The 15,769-nt window shown below is 35.9% G+C and overlaps 1 protein-coding gene and 1 non-coding gene across 2 annotated transcripts in view; one reads left to right on the top strand and one right to left on the bottom strand.

Annotated features, from left to right (window-relative positions):
* The window catches only part of Efcab5 (EF-hand calcium binding domain 5), a 126,866-nt gene that overhangs the window by 33,557 nt on the left and 77,540 nt on the right, over positions 1-15,769 (bottom strand). Inside the window, exons 16-19 of the mRNA XM_077801269.1 lie at positions 15,535-15,691; positions 4,662-4,951; positions 2,495-2,664; positions 1,660-1,888 (exon numbers count right to left, since the gene is read on the bottom strand). Coding sequence (XP_077657395.1) covers positions 1,660-1,888; positions 2,495-2,664; positions 4,662-4,951; positions 15,535-15,691 — 846 coding nt within the window. The remainder of the gene's footprint in view (positions 1-1,659; positions 1,889-2,494; positions 2,665-4,661; positions 4,952-15,534; positions 15,692-15,769) is intronic.
* LOC113182913 (U6 spliceosomal RNA) lies at positions 12,632-12,735 on the top strand. Its single transcript, XR_003300812.1, has one exon. It is a non-coding gene; the product is annotated as a U6 spliceosomal RNA (small nuclear RNA).

The following is a 15,769-nucleotide window of genomic DNA, read 5'->3' on the forward strand; positions in this document are numbered from 1 at the left end:
AGAGAGATCTACTTAATTTTTTATGCTTTGCTTTCTGATAATTACCCAGTGAAATTTATGATATGTACTAGTGGAGAACAGAGTCAGAAGACTCTAAATTAAGAAAAAAATATTTAAAAGACAAGATTCTAGCCCTGGGCAGATGGGTAGGAAGGAACTGTCCTGATCCAATGCCAATACTAATGTTTGCACATGCCTATTGCCATCAAAGCAGCAGTGTAGGATATGCTTGGTTCCAGGGTTTGCAATATGCTACATGATGTTTTCCTATAGGTATAAAGAGACTTTGATCCACAGAGAAGGGAGGGAAATCTACCAAATCCATCTGTGATCTTGTTGTTGTAGAAAACTCTTAAGAACCACAAAATCTTCAAAGTTATATGCATTTACAAGTTAGGACTTAAGGCATCTAAAAGTAACCCAGGACCCTTTATCTCCAAGGGCTAGAGAGTCTACTTATAATTTGTAATTCATTTGTACATGTTCACTAATAATATGGCTCACCTACTGATAACTTCACAATCCTCCATGTCATTCTTATGAATCTTATTATTAAAAAAGATGTCCAGAGAAAAAAAATTCTACCACTTTCTTCAGTTATCCACCTCATAAAGTGGAAAGAGAAAATGAAAAATAATGGTAAATGAGCAGAGAGCCAAGGGCTTACAGGGCAACAAATGACAAGGGCAAAGTAAGTTCCTGACTTGTTGCTACATTCTATGGTCCTTGCCTCCATAAAGGCTTTGAATTTTCCTTTATTGTAATTTCTATCCCTAAAATTATATCAAAATGCTTTAGAGGGCTGCAGTTATGGCTCAGAGGCAGAGCGCTCGCCTGGCATGTGTGAGTTTCTGGGTTTGATCCTCAGCACCACAGTGGTAGAGTGTTTGCCTAGCATGCATGAGGCACTGGGTTTAATCCCCACTACCACCAGCAAAAAAAAAAAAAAAAAAAAGATTTCTAGCCTCACTTGCACAAGGCCCTGGGTTCAATCCCCATGTGACCCCTATACACACACACACACACACACACACACATATACATATAATATATAGTGTCTACCTATAACTAAAAAAATAAATATTTTTTTAAAATGCTGTAGTATGCTCCAGTTATTCCATTGTCTTAAAAATGATTTTGTGTGTGTGTGTGTGGTCTAACTTGAAAACATGAATATTTAAGAAATATTTTCTTTATTCTTTGTCCTCAAAAATTGTAACACTGAAATCAAGAGCTATTTGGATGCATATCATATTTAGCACATTTTGTAGAAAGAACAAAGGATTAGTTAATAAAACACAAATATACTCCTTTTAAAGTTTTATTCCTATTTTATGGGGTCTTAGTCAGTGATTTAATTGTTGGATTTCTGTTCCACAGCATCAAACTCTATTCCTATGATTAATGCATATAGTCCCCAAAAGGCTGAAGCATAGATGTACAACTGAGACTGAGAGTCCTTTTATAAGTAATGGGGGACCTTTCCAAAGTCTGAAAAATATAGGGAACAGGAGCAAGCATGATAATATTGTTTATTAACAAGGCTTTACTCTAGTAAAGATTTTCAGGTTTCACTTTTTAAGAAGTATAAAACAAGAGGCCTTTTTAAATATAGGAGAGGCAATCCTACCACTGTTCTTGAAGACTTCTGTGACTTACCTGATAGAATCTGATCTCATGAGGTAAGAAGATGTTTATTTTGTGGGGATCTCTAAGTGTGTCAACTGCCAGGACCCCAAAGATCCTCATATATGCATCATGCAGAGGCAGAGCCAGTAATGACCCATTTCGATCATTCTTATTGCGGGAATGGTTCCAGAAGATGATGTTCCCATGGTACTGTACTTGGGGGACATGGACTGGCTTCCCTTCATCCACTACTGAAAAGCTTAAGAAAAAGGACATCAAGATAGGAATAAGACAGGAGGAGGATTTAGTAAATCACTGAGGTAACTAGATCAATTCTCTATCCACAATTATGGGCATTTATATGTAAGAGCACTGGATTCAAATAAGATTACCAGTTTAGAGGGTCTGATTTGAGGGAAGGACTTAAAAGACAATCTTAGATCTTGCCAGAGAAAATATATATAAACTGAATTAAGGAGACATAATTTATTGAGCTGATACCGTGAAACAGAGTCCCTAGGTGGGGAATCATTGCCAAAGAGTAAGCTCTAGAATTAATCAACTGAAAACATTCAAAACTGGAAACATTAGGGTCTGGGGCTGGGGCTCAGCGGTAGCGTACTTGTCTGGCATGTGTGAGGCACTGGGTTCGATTCTCAGCACCACATGTTAATAAATAAAATAAAGGTCTATCAACAATTAAAAAAATATTAAAAAAAAAACTGGAAACATCAGTTCCCACTCTAGAAGCCTGGTAACGTGAGACATTTCTCTCTGGAGCAACTCACTAGGATTTGGAGGTGCTAGTTTGTTGTTGTTGTTGTTGTTTAGGAAGATAAAACCAATTACTTCAAGGAGTTCTCACCTGATTCCTTCCATGTCCCGGTAAAGTACTCTGTTCAGTACGAATGAAGCGTCATCTAGGGTACAAGCCACATTTCTCAGTAGAACAGACCCTCGATCAGGCAGTAGTTCATTTTCTTCTAAGAGGGAAATGTGAGCACTAATCTTCTTATTTCCATGAGCTTCAGCATCCTGTGGCACAACATTTCTGAAAATGTATTTACCAACAGCCACAGAACTCCCCTAATCCCTCCACCACCCAGTTTGTGAACATGGCACCAATAATTTCAATTTATTGAGTACATGATGCAGGTACTACCATTCACGGGCAGTGGGGAAAAGGCTGACACCACAAATGACCTCCAAAACTGAGTTTTCATGCGTGGAATAGATTTTTTTCTAAAGCCAACTAAACTGCTTTACTGAAAACAAAATCAAAACAAAACCAAACCTCTCAAGTCTAATCAAATTAAAGGTTTAAAACTTAAATTCTTTCAAACTATTGTCATGTTTTCTGGGCTTCAGTTAAAAGTACTGGTTTTAGAGAGCTGCATCAAGAAGATGCCTTCATTTCACTCATATCTCTTGGCCATCTAAATATGTGAAATTGAAAAAAAAAATGCTTCCAAGGAATTATTAACACAATTTACATATTTGATCTATGCCATTTCAGGAAAAGGTTTCTTGGAGCCTGAGGGTTCAGACTTTCTGCATTTACTATTTCTAATTAAAATAATTAAAAATCTCTATATAAAAATTAAATTATTAACAGTATTATGTGATAACACACATTGAATATATTCATAAAGTGGGGACATAAGAGACACTTGATATTTGTCTCTTCTTACTATTTATTTAGGTTTGTTTTTCAAACTTTCTTTTTCTTCTGCTTTTATTCCTTTTTTCCACATATAAGTTATATGGAGTAACTAACAAATATAAAATAAGATTTTTCTTAGGGTAACACAGATCTCTAAAGCAAGTTGGAGCAATGCCTCCTTTTCTTGAGTGGACTCCTAGTCCTAATTTTACCATTGCCAACAACATGGGAAAATTCAGCCATTCAGGAGATGATTCCAATTGTGTGTGTGTGTGTGTGTGTGTGTGTGTGTGTAATGTATAAAATGATGATGATGACTGGCCCAGGTCTCTTGTATCACTGGAATCTGGGATATATGTAAAAAATAGCTGTGATGTTTCTGCTTAAGAAAAGTAGTGATCTGGGGAGTTTCTGAAGAGGTGCAAGGCTGTGGGCAATGGCTCTACAGGGCCATGTATTTTAAGTGACAGGATTCTAAAAGTCTCAACTTGCTGCTAGGCAGTACTATGAAATATTGTGTAATGTTGGAATCTACTTTGTGATGAGTTTATGGTGTAAATAGTTCTTTTTTTATGGTTATATAGTTCCCTGGACATCATGTAAGGAAAATATAGCTTGAACTGTTTGCACGTCTCTTTTCTGGTGTTTTTTTCAGTATCAGTCCTTTGTCTATTCTTGGCTTATTAGACTCTTAGCACAAATGAAATTAGAAATCCCAAGACTTCTTTTTCATATCTTTTCTTTACACTTTTCTTCTCTGCTTCTTTCTTACCCATCAGCCATAATCTCAGTGGCATCTCATCTGGGCTTTGGGTCATTTGTAATGTATTAGAATCAAGTGCTCCTTCCACACAACCATTGAATATCACCCACTGTGAGAAAATTCTTTTCCTCTCCCTTCCCTTTTTTTTTTTTCCCTTTTTTTTAGTACTAGGGATGGGACACAAGGGAACTCTACCACTGAGTACATCCCCTCCCTCCTTTTCTTTTTACATTTTGAGACAGGGTCTTGCTAAATTGCCCAGGCTGGCCTTGAACTTGCAATCCTCCTGCCTCAGCCTCGCAAATCACTGGGATTACAGGAATGCACCACTGTGCCCAGCTCAGAATTTTTTTCTCTTTTAGATCATTTTAGAAAACATACCTGGAATTAGATAGAGGGGAGTGAAGGACGGGGAGGGGTACAGGGGTAGAAATGATAGTAGAATGTTGCGTATATGATTACTACCTGTGTAACTGTATATCATGTACACCCAGAAGAATGAGAGATTATACTCCATTTATGTATGATGTGTCAGAATGCATTCTACTCTTATGAATAACTGATTAGAACAAATAAAAATAAATAAATATGAAAAAGAAAACATACCTGGGTGAGGGTCTTAAAGGTCTCAGTGTATACTGGCTCCACAGACACTCCACTTGTCTCTGCAGCATGTTGGATTTGGTGCAGCCATTTTCGTCTTGCACAATTCCTAAGACCCTCAATATGGCTCCTCTTTAAAGAGTTCATCAGAAATTCCACAATACTTTCCATAACTTGATCTTCATTGCCCCTGAGTTCAGATACTACCAATTCTATGTATTTCTGAAATTGTTTTGAAGACAACTTTACTTCATGTCCATGGTATGACTTTGGAAACTGGAAGTGTAGTTTAGCTAAAAGACACAAACGCAAAACCAAGAACTAATAAACAGTACATTCATCTACTGGGAAAATTTTCTTTCTCCTCTTCAAGCCCAAGTCCTTAACAACTACTGGTCTGTGGAAACTCAAGTATATCAAAGGCATCTCTGAGATCAGAGGAATATTTCTCAGGCATTTCCTATAATAAATTCAGTAAGACATCTATATCATCTTCTCTTGGTTTTGGTTTGTTTTAATTCTACTCCTTAGCTGGAAAACTCCCAGAGTCTACTTTGACTCCTCACTACATTTATAATAAACAGCTTAATTTTATCCATTAAAATTATTAAAATTATAATAATTTTACTCTTTGGCAACGTATCTTGTGGCCACTCCTTTCATTTCTATTTTCATACCCCCACACCATCTTTTATCCCTTTATAATTGACTGGTCAGTACTAAAATACTCAACATGCATTTGTAAAATTAAATTAAAATGGAGTATGCATTATTAAATTCTCTGGTTCAAAGTCCTGCCATATTTCAATCTAATCTATTTCCAATCAAATCTGCTCCTAATACCATATAGTAGTTATTTGCTCTAGTACCTTCATTCTATTCATGGTCCCTAACCATGCTTTGCATACTTCTGTATCCATACTCTTTAATTTTTTAAATTGTGCAATGATGAATCTACTATCAAACTTGAATATGACCAGTTACTTACATTTTCCACTCTGTTCTGCCCTATTCCATCCTCTCCCTTCACCGTTACCAATCCAAAATTTGGTTTTATCTTTCCCTTCCCTTTTGCTTTTCCAATAGTGTTAGAGTTATACAATAATATATGTATTACATGAATACTTCTAAACAATATATAGTTTAGGTTTGACTTTTTAAACTTTAGAAAGAGGTTATCAAGTCATATGCAGTTTTCTGGGACTTGCTTTTTTATCCAACATTATACAACTGTACCAATCTACGTGTTCCTGTAGCTGTGATTCATTCATTTTCATCATTGTACGCCATCATGTGAGTGTATTATCCTTGATTATTTATTCTCCTGGAAATGGATGTTTAGGTTGTTTTCAATATTTTGTTCTTGGTACTAGCACTTTGAGCATTTTTATACATGTCTTCTGGTTTATGTTTGCAAAATTTTTTGACATTTCTTATAAGTTAACATTATAAGGTAGCTACCCCTTCCTTTTAAAGCATGGTCCTAAGTCTCTCCTTCCTTGTAAAGTCTTCTACTGTGATTTCTCCTTCCCATGAAAGACAATAGCATTTATTCTATGTCATTTATTTGACAATTAACAAATACTACTGGGAACTTATAGTCATTTTATCATGTGCAGTGAGCTTCTCATTTCTGTAGTTGGACACTCATTGATTTTTGTTTTTTAGCTTCCACTCATCTTTATCTTGGTAGTTCTCTCCAGTTTTGCCACCACTCCACTCCCATCTCAGTTTATGTGTTTGAATTGGATTCCACTCATAGTTCTACAGATTAAGCATGCATCTTAGACTTATGCCTGAGTGATTGATTTAGTACAAGATTTATGCAGAATCATTAGGAAGAGGACACTTTCTATTTTATTTCTACTGAGTTTGAATGAATATGTGAGGATGGACCTGGTCACCACAAATGGAGAGGTTTTATAACGATGGAGATAAAACAAGCAGGGGCTGGGCTGAAAACAAGAGAAAGAACCAGATACCTATCCTAATGTCATTATTTGAACTCCCAAACCTAGTTGTGTCCTGAAGTAGTTCTGAACTTTACCATTGCATGAACAAATTTCTTTTTTTCATTGATGCATTATAATTATACTATTTTGGGATTCTTTATGCCATGTTCATACATGCAAATAACATAGTTTGATTAAATTTCTTTTTTTCTTATGTTTTTTGGATTGTATTTTCTATTATTTGAACCCAAAGGATCCTAAGTGAGAGCCTCCTATTAGGCTTAAAGTGCTTTATGGTTTCCTCCTCCTCCTCCTCATTATTACTATTATTATTATTATTATTATTATTATTATTATTATATTCCTTTCTTTTCTTGAGCATTTTGGTTATAAAGCCACCATTATTATTATTATTATTATTATTATTATTATTATTATATTCCTTTCTTTTCTTGAGCATTTTGGTTCTAAAGCAACTGGTGGGCCAGAGCAAGGTAAGTAACCCCTCCCGGTCAAGAAGCAGGTCAGGGTATTGGAGTCCAAATGTGTTGAGGAGGTCATCTGTGCAGAGGTAGCTTAGCATGGATTGTCAGAGTGTGAGCAGGGTGCAGAAGGCATGCATATGGAAGGGCAACTTACAACCAATGTGGGTGAAGAGGATAGTTCAACAGAGAGGTGGTTTAGGTTGGAGAACCAAAGCCCCATGTGGATGTTTAATCCTGACCAGAAAGAAAAGGATATGCAAATAGAGGGGACAGTGTTAATATAAAATGACCAGGCCAGTGGGTGTAAATTTCACAGATCAGCAAAGCCTTTATTCAGCAGTGGAATCATGCATCTGGTGGACCCTCTTTCCTGATGGAACATGAGCCACCAGCCCAGGGAGGAATCGGTGCTTATATATGTTACACTGAGAGATGATTTAATTATTGACAAAGTGTGTCAGTTCAGGCACTCAGGGAACAAGTTGTAAGAATTTGAAATTTGCTTTTACTGGGCAATATATTTTTATTTGGGGGAAGAATAGAAGGTCTGGGGTCAGCATTCAGTACTTATCTTTTTCCCTTCAGGGTCCCATTGTACTGTCACTAGGAAAGGATTTATTTGGGGAAGGATCAATGCTTTGGCTTCTCCCCAGAGACTGCCATTTTAGGCTTGATAGATATCTCCTTCCCAGGGATTGTCTTATCACTGGATGATGTTTGCTTCCTTCCCAGGGATTGTCCTGTCACTGGGAAAGGATCCTTGTTATCAGTGTGTTGCCTTCTTCCTCACTCCCTCTTCCCAGGCCACACTATTTTGGGGTTTATCATTTTTCCATATCTTACAGACAGCTTGGCCTGGGGAAATCATAATCTAAATAGGATGAAGCAGATGTCAGTGTGGAAGAGAAGTCCAACATGCAAAACTGGCCCAAGTCCAGCATTGGGAGCCAGAATCTGAATACACTAAATGGACTGAGGAAGGTTTGAAAACTGCCTTGTCATAGAGCATCAGAATCTAAAGAATATCCACATTCCAAGATCACCACTTGGAGAAGGAAATTTCATGTGGAATGTCAACACCCCGAGTAAAGCATGAGGGAAGGGTAGTGTAGTATAGTGTCCTTAAGTGATATAAGAAAGAAGACACAAAAGGGCTGGGGTTGTAGCTCAGTGGTAGAGTGCTTGCTAGCACCTGTGAGACACTGTATTCGATCCTCAGCACCACAAAAAAAAAAAAAAAAAACACAAAGATATTGTGTCCATCTATAATTTTTAAAATATTTTTTAAATGATTTCAAATATACAAGGACATAAGAGTGGGAGAGAGGACAGCAGCAATGATTGAAGATTTGTTCCATGTAGAACTAATAGACTGATGGGTCAAATAAATAAATATACCCAGGATAACATGAGCCAAAGCAGGGAGCTTCAAAAATGGAAAGGGAGAAAACTAGAATGAATCCTGTTGTGTTAGATTAGACTTGGAGGTATTGGTATGAACTCATGATTTTTAATATTAATAGATGAAATAGAAGCACAGGTGTGAATGTTTTTGTACACACATGCATGTGCATGTGCAAACACACATACAAACAAATCCCCTCCCTCTGTTCACTAAGAAACCTGGGAGCAGAGACTTCTGAACAATGAGCATATGTAGAATCCAGATCTTGGCTTTTAAATACTACTTCCCATTAAAAGAAACCAGGATTTTCTGAGGAAATGGATTATCCCTCAGTATAAGAGGGATCTAGAAGATGTCAGTATAGTAGAAATCAAGGTAGTTTGCTAAGAATGATGGAAACAGTATTGGCAAATGTATACTGTTACATTGTATACATGTACAAATACATAACAACAAATCCCACAAGTATGTACAACTATAAGGCACCAATAAAAACATAGAAAAAAAAAAGAATGATGAAACACATTAAAAGAACAGAGGAGCCAGGCACGGTGGTACACTCCTGTAATCCCTGCAACTCAGGAGCCTGAGGCAGGAGGATCCCGAGTTCAAAGCCAGCTAGCGAGGCCCTAAGTAACTCAGCAAGATCCTGTCTTAAAAGGGTTGGGGTTGGGGGGAAGCGCTGGGGTTGTGGCTCAGTGGTAGAGTACTTGCCTATCACCTGCAAGGCACTGGGTTCAATCTTCAGCACCACATAAAAATAAATAAATAAAATAAAGGTATTGTGCCCAACTATGACTTAAAAAATTATATATATATATATATATATATATATATATATATATATAAAGGGGGGGTTGATGTTGTGTGGCTCAGTGGTTAAGCGCCCCTGAGTTCAATCCCCAGTACCGAAAAAAAAAAAAAAAAAACAGAGGAAACTATATGACAGCTCCTTATAAAACTAAAAATATGTACCCTATGGTCCAGAAATTCTATTCCTGTATATTTATTAATAAGAAATAAACACATATATCCACATAAAGATTAGTATAATAAGATTGTTTGGAGCAGCTTTATTCATAATAGTCAAGAACAAGAAACAACCCAAGTATTTAGAGACCAGATAAACAAACATGGTATATTCATACAGTGGAATACCATTCAGCAATAAATAGAAGCAAAATTCTAATATATGCAACAACCTGTAACCATCTCAAGGAAAATTATGCTGAGTGAAGGAAACCTTACAAAAAAGAGTATATATTGTATGACTTCATTTTTATGTAGTTTTAGAAGAGTTAAAACTATGGTAGAAAAAAACAGAAGAGGGGTTGTCTTGGGGATTAGATGGTGGGATTGAATGGGAAAGTTTTTTTGTTCTTGATGCAAGCATGGAGTACTCAGGTCATGTATTTGCCAAAACTCATTGTACACTTAAAATTTATGCATCTAATTTTATGAAAATTTTACCTCAAAAGAAAAAAAGCTTTTAACAAACACTCCAATTAATGATAAGCATGCTGGAGTAATTAGTGAGAAGTATATAATATACTTTGAAATGCATAAAAATAACAGAGATAGATGGAAAAATAGATGGAGGCAGATAGATAATAAGAAAGGGTAGTAAAATGGTAATGGTAGAATCCAGGTGGTCTACAGATGCCTCGCCATAAAATTCCTCAGTTTTGCTGAATGTTTGAAATTTTTCCTTATAAAATTTTGGGAGTGGGAAAGGGAAGACACAGGAGTCAGATAAAAGGACTTCCCTTTGTTTAAATTTGGGACAATAAACAAACTCTAGACAGGGCAGAGGGGTTGGAGAGGAAGGGTAGGAAGGCATGGGTTTAGAAATAATGATTGAACATGATGATCATTATTATCCAAAGTACATGTATGAAGACATAAATTGCTGTGAATATACTTTGTATACAACCAGATATATGAAAATTGTGTTCTATATGTATAATAAGAATTGTAATGCATTTTGCTGTCATATATAAATAAAAATAAATAAATAAATGATTTTTAAAAACTGTATTATGTAAGCCTGAAAAAAAATATGTTCACCAAGGAGATTCTGCAGAAATAAAGTAACTGTGCACATAACAGAAAAAAATAAATAAATTTGGGACAATATTAGCATCAAAACAAATAATGATAGTTTTGGATTATAACCCATTGAATAAAATAGGAAGCCACCATATACTGCTATAAATGAAAAGTTTGACAAAAAATGGAAGGACTACTTACATAGTTTCAAAGCACATTCATAAAATACTTGTTAGATTCAAAGGGAAAAAGAGTGACTTTAGAGTGGAGGGACCTGTTAGAAAGCATCTTAATAAACTGGTAAAAGTTATCATGGGACTTCTGATATCATTCAACAAGAACAGCATTGATTACACAATACATTTCTGCTGAAGATCAATAACCTGAATTTAAGCAAGAAGAAACATTAGACAAATGTAAATAAAGGACTTCCTAAAAACAAGTCTACAATCTTTCAAAGTGTCAAGGTCATGAAAATCAAGGAACAACGGAGGAGTTTCCTATTGATTCCTTATTCTAGAGTTCTAAAGCAAAGAAATTGTCATTTTACAACACCTACTTGCCCAGTTTTTAGTTTCTTTAAAAAAAAACACTTTGTGTGCTTTTTAATGAGACTTTTAAATAATGTTCAAGATTTCGGGATAGAGTAGAGGAAAGGGACTACTGGGAGGGAGAAGAGGGAAAGGGGAAATATTGGGAAAGGATACTGGCCAAATTAAATTATTTCATTGTGTGTATGTAACAATATATAACAATGAATCCCACCATTGCATACAAGTATAATGCACCCATAAAAATATGGGGAAAAAAGATTTCTGGAATTTGGTAACAGAACGTGTTACCAAAATGTTTTAGTTTAACCAGTTGTTATGGCACATGTGCCTGTAGTTCCAGTTACTCAGGACATTGAGGTAAGCTGGGCACAGTAGTACACTCCTGTAATCCCAGTAACTAAGGATCAAAAGTTCAAAGCCAGCCTTGGCAACTTAGCAAGACCCTGTCTCAAAATAAAAATTAAAAAGGGATGGGATATGGCTCAGTGGTAACGTCTCTGGGTTCAATACTTAGTATCAAAAAAGAGAGAGAGATAATAAAATTCATGTCTTTGGAGTGTTGTAAACCTGATAATAAGTATTTCTACATATATCATCTTTAATTCCTACAGTTCACCAGGGAAGTAGGAATTAGCCTCATTCTCTAAAAAGAGGAAAAGGATACTGAAAGAGACAATAGCACTAATTAGGAAGAGAATGTATTCAAACTAAAGGTCTAACTAAAGTCCAAGGGTTTTTATTGTTGTGATGTGTACTTGGGATTGAGTCCAAGCATACTTTACCACTGAGCAACACCTCCAGTACTTTTTAAATATTTTTTATTTTAAGACAGGGTCTCATTTTGCTAAATTGCTGAGGCTGGCCATAAATTTGCTATCTCCTGACTCAGCCTCCTGAGTTGCTGCCACAGCACCTGGATAAAACCAAAGTTTTAAGTTTTAATCTTTTCTCAAAGCTTCCTTCCTCTGCGCTGTACCGGGTGTAATTCCATTTCCCTCTTTTGAGTTCATGGCTAGAGAGACTAAGATTGATCAAATTCGTAGGACATGGTCATATTTTTCCTGAAAGAAAAAAAGTTTACCATAATATGCTGAGAATCCTATGAAAAATTAATGTGACTGAATATGTATCAACATATTGTCATAGCAAGACCTTGTCTCAAAAAAGTTTTAGTTTTAAGAGTTAAATGTCTTATTTAAATAGAAATTTAAATATTAAAGCAAATCTTATAATTTAAATAGAAAACAAAAGGACATAGCCAACAGCATTAACAGCTATTCCAAGGGGCTGGGGTTGTAGCTCAGTGGTAGCGCACTCGCCTGGCGCACGTGAGGCACTGGGTTCGATCCTCAGCACCACATAAAAAAAAAAAAAAAACAGCTATTCCATGGAAAATAATGGGGTAAGAGTAATTTATTCCATTAAATTCTATGGTATTGACAAGTCACATGTTCTATGGCTTTTTATTTGTGATATTTCTGCTCAAAAGATTGATCAAATTCTGTATTAGATAGAAATAAAAAGGGGAGTGCTTGCTTCAGCAGCACATTTACTAAAATTGAAACAATACAGAGATTAGCATGGCCTCTGCGAAAGGATGACACGCAAATTCATGAAGCATTCCATATTTTTATTTTATTTACATCTATATTTTAATTAATTAATTAATTTTTATTGGTTCTTTTTAGTTATACATGGCAATAGAATATACTATGACATAATTATATAAAGCATGGAATATAATTTGTTCTAATTCAGTCCCCAGTATTGCCCCTTCCCCTTCTTTCCTCCCACTCCTTCCCTCCACCCCCTACATTAAATTCTCAATGAGAAAAATAATTTTTAAAAAAGGGGGCTAGCAGGGTATGGTGGCCAGGCCTATAATCCCAGAGGCTCAGGAGGCCAAGGCAGGAGGATCTACTTCAAAGCCAACCTCAGCAAAAGCGAGGTGCTAAGCAACTCACTGAGACCCTGTCTCTAAAAATAATACAAAATAGGTCTGGGGAAGTGGCTCAGTGGTATTGAACTCAGAGTATCCCTGAGTTCAATCCCGGGTACCCTCTGCCAAAAAAAAAAAAAAAAAAAAAAGAGGTGGGGAATGACAACCTAAAATTTCAAGTTTCTCTTTCTATATATCAAACTTCCATTTTGAGAGCACCAACAGAAACATTTCTACAAACTTCTAACCCTGTGACTTTATGATATTTAAATCCCAATTTTTAGAGGAGAATTTCAAGTTTAAGGCCAATCTCAGCAACTTAGTGAGGCCTTCAGCAATTTAGCAAGTCTCTTGTCTCAAAATAAAAATAAAAAAGGAGTGTGGGTATAGCTTAGTGCCCTTAGGTTCAATCCTCAGTACCAAAAGTTAAAATAAACCTGTTTTTTTTTTTTTTTTGGGTACTGGGGCTCTTAACCACGGACTCACATCTCCAGACTTTTTTTTTTTCCCCCCCAGAGACAGGGTCTTAATAAATTGCTGATACTGGCTTTGAATTTGCGATCCTTCTGCCTAAGTCTCCCAAGCCTCTGGGATTATAGGCATGTGTAACCACATTCAGCAACTCAATTTTTAATCTTGGACACAGAAGAAATAAGAAGAGCAGAACAAAACAATAAACAAACAAAAGAACTGTTTGAAGATTTGCCAATAATTTGTCAGTCAATACTCAAATTTAGAATTTTCTTTCTTTTTAGAGAGTAGAAGCTAACTCTTCTATACTGCCGCCAGGTCAACAGCTATTTCTGACCAAGTGACTATCAATCCGTGTTTATTGAGAATCATTTTGTATAAGTCTGCCCTTGGAGAGAATTAATGGTTATTTATTCATACTTTCAAACATTTTCATTTGGCAGCATATTCTGCCTCCTCATTTCTTTCTCATTTGCTGGGCTTTACATTTTGTGCTTTTATCTATCCCTAGTGCTGTGTTTCAGTTATATGTAATTCCATATAATCCAATATATGGAATTCACTTATAACATTACTTTTAGATCCCTTAATTCTAAAATTCATCATTTCTCTTATGAAGTCACAAAATACATGTATTTTTTATTTTGACCTGAATTTGTACAGTCCCATTATAAGTGTTATTTATAATTAAGGATGTAAAATGATATTTCATTTGCAATTGGGAAAAATCCAGGAAAAGGATATTCACTTAAAAATGGCTAAGATCTTTATTAAAAATTTGATAAGAAAAATTTTTTTAAAAATTCATCATGGCTCACTCTTTCACTTTACAAACAAAGAAATTTGAGTCTATGGAGGTTAAGTTACAGGCCCAGGTTCACAGGACCCGTTAGTGAAGACCCAATATTGGAACCCAGCCACCCTAACTGATGTATAGGGTTCTCTGTAGAGTACGGTTCTATGCTATGAAATTCGCCAATCTTATAAGTAGGAACCACCTCATTATGCTCTTTTTTAATATTTATTTTTTAGTTATAGGTGACACAATATTTTTAAGTGATGCTGAGGATCGAACTCAGTGCTTCACACAGGTAGAGCAAGGCTCTACCTCTGAGACACAACTCCAGCCCCTCATTATGTCTTCTGAAATTTCATTAAGTATGCTAGGTAAATAGAAATTTAAATATTAAGGCAAATCTTGTCATTTAAATGGAAAATTAAAGTGCATAGCCAACTCTCTAGGCATAGTCTTAGTCAAGCAGTGCAGTGTAATTTAAAGTTTGCAGACTGAAGAGAACATGACAATTGATAAACTTTAGGCACATTTGAAGATCAACAATGTAAGGATGTTTTGGAAAGGGTTGAAGAACTTAAACAGCCCATGCACTATACACTTTAAAGATTGGAAATCTGGTATACAAAAGTCAACAGATAGACCTTTAAAGCCAATAAGAAGCAAAATCATTTAAACTGGGATCTAATGAAGAAAGGAATTTATCATACTGGAATAAGAATTTTACTAGGTTTTGATTGGGAAGTAATGATTAGAAGGGGAAAATATAATAAAGGAGAAAAAAAAGTCATTAAGGAGAGGAAGTTAGTAAATTGAAGAGAAATTTGTAAACCAGTCAGACTTGAGAGAATAGTTCAGACCTTGTGAAGACAAAGAGAGAAAAATAAGAGAAATCAGGCAGAACTGTAGCATGGTTTGGATTCTCTTAACCTCAAATGAGGGTATTCAGGTCCACAGAAGGAATCTATGTAGAATTAAGGTTTTGGACACAGCACTCTGATCCACTTCTGATCAGGTTGACAAATACATGAGGGGTCCAATTTCTCTACATTCTTGCCAAGACTTATTTTCCATTTTTCAAATGATAGCCACATTAATAAGTATGAAGCAGTATCTGATGGTTTTGACTAAATCAATGTTTGGTTTTTAACTGTATATTTCCCATAGTACTGGGAAACTTGAAGCCAAGTTGTGCCACAACTTAAACAAGAACAGTCTTATATTTTACCTTTCTTCATACATTCTTTTTCCATTCCCTCCTTGTATGTGTACAAGAGTTCATCAACTTCTCTCAGATCCAGGAAGCCTGAGCCATCACTGTCCCACTTCTGAAAGAGGGCTTCTAGAAGAAGCTCCCGGCGGACTTGGAAAGCCTTTTGTCTAACCTGGGATACAAACAGGTTAACAAGGTACAGAAGACACGATATTAACTGTGCTAGCTGGCATCCTGTGTTTATACTAAA

This window comes from Urocitellus parryii, chromosome 7, assembly GCF_045843805.1.
Source record: "Urocitellus parryii isolate mUroPar1 chromosome 7, mUroPar1.hap1, whole genome shotgun sequence".
NCBI lineage: Eukaryota > Metazoa > Chordata > Mammalia > Rodentia > Sciuridae > Urocitellus > Urocitellus parryii.